This window comes from Austrofundulus limnaeus, unplaced genomic scaffold, assembly GCF_001266775.1.
Source record: "Austrofundulus limnaeus strain Quisiro unplaced genomic scaffold, Austrofundulus_limnaeus-1.0 Scaffold97, whole genome shotgun sequence".
Lineage (NCBI taxonomy): Eukaryota > Metazoa > Chordata > Actinopteri > Cyprinodontiformes > Rivulidae > Austrofundulus > Austrofundulus limnaeus.
In genome coordinates this window covers 1,803,242-1,808,640 of record NW_013952499.1, presented here as the reverse complement: position 1 = coordinate 1,808,640, position 5,399 = coordinate 1,803,242, and the positions used below count along the sequence as shown (strand labels likewise).

The 5,399-nt window shown below is 40.0% G+C and overlaps 1 protein-coding gene across 1 annotated transcript in view; it reads right to left on the bottom strand.

The window, feature by feature from the left end:
• The window catches only part of LOC106520815 (uncharacterized), a gene marked incomplete at both ends in the record, with an annotated part of 19,684 nt that overhangs the window by 12,369 nt on the left and 1,916 nt on the right, over positions 1-5,399 (bottom strand). Inside the window, 3 exon segments of the mRNA XM_014013073.1 lie at positions 1,295-1,351; positions 1,450-1,563; positions 3,034-3,136. Coding sequence (XP_013868527.1) covers positions 1,295-1,351; positions 1,450-1,563; positions 3,034-3,129 — 267 coding nt within the window.

Sequence of the window (5,399 nt, the reverse complement as noted above, 5' to 3'; positions counted from 1 at the left end):
TGTAATTCATAAGGCATTGTATTACATTATTGATTTTATATCATCCTTACTGCAACATACATGTTAATTTTGTTAAGACATTGTTTTTATTATGTGGTTGTCTGACTTATTACATTCCAAATGTCAGTAATGACCACATAATTTATATATTGAATAGGGATATACCACTCCTTTTCAAGTTAAATGTATTTATATCCTGGTTTATTATTATTAATACTATTTGTTGCTCGAAAAAAAGAGTAAGCGGATTTTTAATTTTTAAATTTTTTTCTTTTTTTGGTCTTATTTTGTTAATTGAAGACTTATTGACAATATACTGATTTAAACTATTATTTGATTAGTATTGTTTAATGTTATATTTTGAAATGGGGGCAGATATACGATTTTTCTTCTTCTACTACCCATCATTTAATTTTATTTTAATTCTGTTCTTATTTTGTTAATTGAAGACTTATTGACAATATACTGATTTAAACCATTATTTGATTAGTATTGTTTAAAGTTATATTTGGAAATGGAGGCAGATATTACAAGATTTTTCTTCTTCTGCTACCCTTCATTTTATTTTAATTAAGTTCAATTTACTGTATATGTGTATGTATTTTTTTGTTTTCTATCACTTTGTTTTCTGTTTTGAATGTATTTTATTTGCGTTTAAATGAAAATGAAATGAAATGAATAAACTGGAACTGAAACAAATTAAAATATAGTTGTATCTGCAACTGTATTTGATAATGTTTTGAACTTTTAAAATACTGCATGATAGAAACAGAAGCTTACTTCATGTTAGTGATAAACTTTAGCCTTTTTTTACGGGTTACCTTCATTTTTGCTTCTACTTTTCATTTAAAATAAGTTTCCATTCTCGGCAGGTTTCTAAGGTTCTTCTTCTACATTTTAAAAAAGCTGTTATACATCTGAGCGGTGCACTACTGCTACTAGTGGTGAGAAAGTGTATTGCACCTTATTCAAAATCGATGTGGTCCCACGGCCCTCTGCGGCCCAAAGTTAAAAACTGTTGTTCTTTTGAGGCCCTCAAGGTGGCGCTAAGAATTTCTGGTGTAGTGCTTTTAAAATCAGTTTCTAAATGACTAAATAAATTTCTTCAGCAGTATGCCTGTGAACAAATCATTTCTCATGTGGGCCAGGCCAACAAAGGCCCCAATGATCCTCAGAAGAGAGGGGAGTGAGTGATTTGCAAGAGAGTTCATGCTTCAACAGGGAGAGCAACTCGTTTGAGGGTTGTTATGTAGTTTAAAAGCTTAGAACTAAAGTTTGTGTGTGAGTCACTCACCCAAAACAGAGAAGGCCTCCTCCCACTGTGGATCAGTACTGAGCCAGACAGGGTGAGCTGATAAAATTATAATATAAATTATTTAAAGTACACTGAGATGTGGATTAAAAGATCACAGAAAAAAGATGACGTTATAAGACACTGTTCAGACAGACCTGCAGGACAACGACAAGAATGAGGGCCACATCCCCAGTAAAGTGGACCTCGTAGAGCTGGAGCACAGAGGCGCTCAGACAGAGGATCAAAGCCCCAATAACAATCTGGATTGCCTGGAGGAAGGTACGGGAAGAGATGAGCCAAGCAGCAATTCATGACTAGAAAATTAGCAAACATTCAGCTTTGCCAGTTTGAAAAGTCAACAGACTTCTGACTTACTTAGCCTTTAACTTTGTTTCAAGTTTTTTTGTAGGTTTTTTTTTATTAGTCCCTAAATAAGAAAAAGATGTGTTTTGCCAATAACTAGAACCTACTTAAGTAAAACCTTAGTAGTAGAGGCTCAAGAACCATTGACCAGTCTGTCAGTGGTTATTAAAATACATCTGGTTATTACTCCACAAGTGGATCTGCTTTACCATCTTCAGAGATCACCACAGACCATTTATCTCCATTTTACCTTACCCCATAATGCTCCTCTGTCTAACAGTACCATTACTACAGGGGTGTCCAGATGTTTTTTAGTGAGGACCAAATATAGAAAACTAGAAGTGACATATTGATACATCAATAATGTGTGTATTTCTAACTCACCTATTGGGCACAAGGTCACGGTGGTTTGTGATTTGTGATTTTTATCCATTTATAGAAATATCGCCCACCAGTGGCTCCAGCAGGCAGGCAGCTATAAAACCCGGTGCTGAGCCTCCAGGACCGGTTTCACCTGATCAGATCTGTTCCTTTTATTGCCTGGAACAGATCCATCAGGTGGGTTTCTGAATTGTTTGCATTATTGCAGAATTATCGCCCGAGGGGTTTTTAGCAGGCAGGCGGCTATAAAACCTGGTGCTCAGCATCCAGGACTGGTTCCACCTGACTGGATCTCTTCCTTTTATTGCCCTGCATCAGCACCAGCAGCCCCGTGCTGGAAATCAGCCGTTTCACCCGCTGGAGCTCGCCCGCCGACATTTGAATTCTTATACTGTATCTCTGCGGGGGAATGTCCCAGGAACTTGCAACCACCACCAGATTGTAGCGCAGATCCAGAACTTTAAAATAAGCCCTCTTCCGCCCGGATCAGATGCTCAGAGCCGGAGTTAGAGGCTCCGCAATAAATGAACTGCTTCTTGTGAGGGGCATATTCAATTACATTTTCAGATTTTGCTGAGGGCCAATAAAAACGGTACCGCGGGCCACAGTTGGCCTGCGTGCCATAGTTTGGATCCCCTGCATTACTATGATCCTCCTCTGTGGTCAGCCTTGTTTTCTCCTCCCATAACATCCAGTACTCAGCCTCGTCTCCCTAACGTTGTCTCCAAACAACCCAAACTGAGCTCTCCCTCACTTCTAACCCTGTCCCATTTGGTCCCAATGAAAACCTTCACCGTTGCCACATCCTGTCTACAGACCATACATCACAAGTTTACCATCTTGTAAACTTTCCCCTATAACTCTTGCAGATGTCCTTCTGTCAGGAGTCAGCCCTGACTCATGTCCATCCACTCCACCCACAGCCCACATTACTGCTGCTCACTGATCTTCACTTCTTAACCTCGGCTTCATCAGTAACGATGCTTCACGCTCACCCCGAGAGTCTTGGGTTCCATCTTGAGGTGTGACTGCAGCTGGCCCACAGAGAGGGTCCCAGCTGCTGGCACTGGATCTTTGTCATCTTGAGCCATTCTGAAGCTGAAAGAGAAACAGCAGGGGTCAACAGACCATTAATTAGGATGATCACAAACAGAACTAGACATGGGTTTTTACGATGTAAAAACAAGTGTGCATTGCCATGTAGCATGGCTTTGCCTGCAGCAATGGACTTGCAGAATGAGCTTTGACCAGGATCAAATATGTTTTCTAAACCAGCTTCTGCCTGTCACGTCAGCAGGTGTTTGTAATTAAGGTAACTGTGTGACAATATGAAGTTTGAAGAGATTTTTGTTAAAGTTGCAGTAGCTGGATTTGAACCCTGATCTCCCACGTGAAAGCCCACAGTGCTCATCATGAGACCATAGGAGATGTGGCAGAGGACAATCCCAGGGATTTGATTGTATGTATACAGAAAAAGTTTACCTTGCCAATGCAATTATTGACACTTAAGTGCAATACAGTATATTACAGCAATAGGACAACATAAAGACTGTATTACAGTAAAACATCAAAATACAATCATATTAATATTGTAATCACTGAACTACTGAGTTTAAATATTATAAAACTATTGTGCAGTACCATATTGTGTAGAGGCAGCAGGGGGCAGTATTGGACCAATACAAGGCTCTATTGACTGCCATTATAATTTATTAAACATTAATATTTCAAAAACTATAAGTTTTACAGGCACCAAAAGGCATAGCCATCATTTGGCACAGGAGCTTTACAGATATAAATTACAATGGCAGCTCTAGGACAAAGTATGCGGGAGGAGAAGCGTGGCAAAGTTGAGATGACTTGGATGGGAAATGAATCACAATAATAACTCAGAACAAGGCAAAAGTTTGGACACACCAACACTTAAGCATTCATTCACTTCAGGATGTTTGACAAAATTTAAATTTTCTTACAGATATGTGACACAAATTTATAAACACTATCAGTCTTTGGTATTCTGAGTTCTTGCCATACAAGCTAGAATTGAAATGGTTTTTTTCAGATTTGACTGTAAGTAAAAAATCTACACAAAATACTCCTTAAAGATTTTAAATATGGTAAAATCACTCTAAATAAATCTCAAAAGTCAAAAATTGGTGTGTGCAAGTCCAGACCCTGATCCAGCAGCTTGTGGAACCACTTTAAACAGAAATAGTACCACAATATGTGCAGTTTTACACACTCTGACCAACTACAACACTAATGGAACAGATTGTCTGTAAGGATGAAACTAAGGGACAGACGAGTCTCACTGGAGTGATGCACACACAGCAAGTATCACCATGTCCTCTAGTCTTAAACGAAAGGTAAATTTTAGCCTTATTGTGCAAAAAGCCCACCAGTAACTCTTATTTTTAAGAACTTAAAGATGTCTAGATCTGGGATGCTGCATGTTTTTACAGTACTGTTACTAAAACAGCTTAGTGTGTTGTTCAGCTGAGGACAAGTCAGCTGTGATGGTTGTCAGAGCTGCATCAAATTTATTGGCCCAGAGTGTCCTGATATTATTGACTCACAACTCTTCTTAGATCTGGACCGAAAATTGCTGAAGACCCATCTTGTACACAGCTTTTTAGCTCTCTTCCATCAGGCAGAAGGTTAAAAAGTATTGTTTGGGTCAGAGATGGGCAACTGGCTACTTACCACGAGAAGGGGTTATCTGTGGAATCAAAGTGGGCGTGTCTAAACCATAAACACTGTGGGCTATGAGGCCTACATGACGGTATCCTTAGATCCTGCTCGATCTCTATACAGCCTGACCCTGACCCAACACTAAGGTTAACCAGGAGAAATGTGACCCAAGTAGGGTTCTCCAGAAAAAGTGGTGCCGCACGGTAACGCCCCTTTTGTTCTTGTCCAATCAGGTGGTGCCGTACGGTGACGCCCCTTTTGTTCTTGTCCAATGAGGTAGTGCCATACAGTGACGCCCCTTTTGTTCTTGTCCAATCAGGTGGTGCCATACGGTGACGCCCCTTTTGTTCTTGTCCAATCAGGTGATGCCATACGGTGACGCCCCTTTTGTTCTTGTCCAATCAGGTGGTGCCGTACGGTGACGCCCCTTTTGTTCTTGTCCAATCAGGTGGTGCCGTATGGTATCGCCCCTTTTTTTTGCTTGTCCAGTCAGGTGTGTCTCTTTAAAAAAGTCTGTCAAATCAGGTGTGTCGCTTTAGAATTGCCTTTTGTTGTGACACGCCCACTCGTCTGCAGAGACCCCTACTTGCTTACCATTGACTGCCCATTGAGGCCCCGCCCCCTGCCATTTATTTTCCAAGTTAAAAAATAATTACAATTTTTTTTTTTG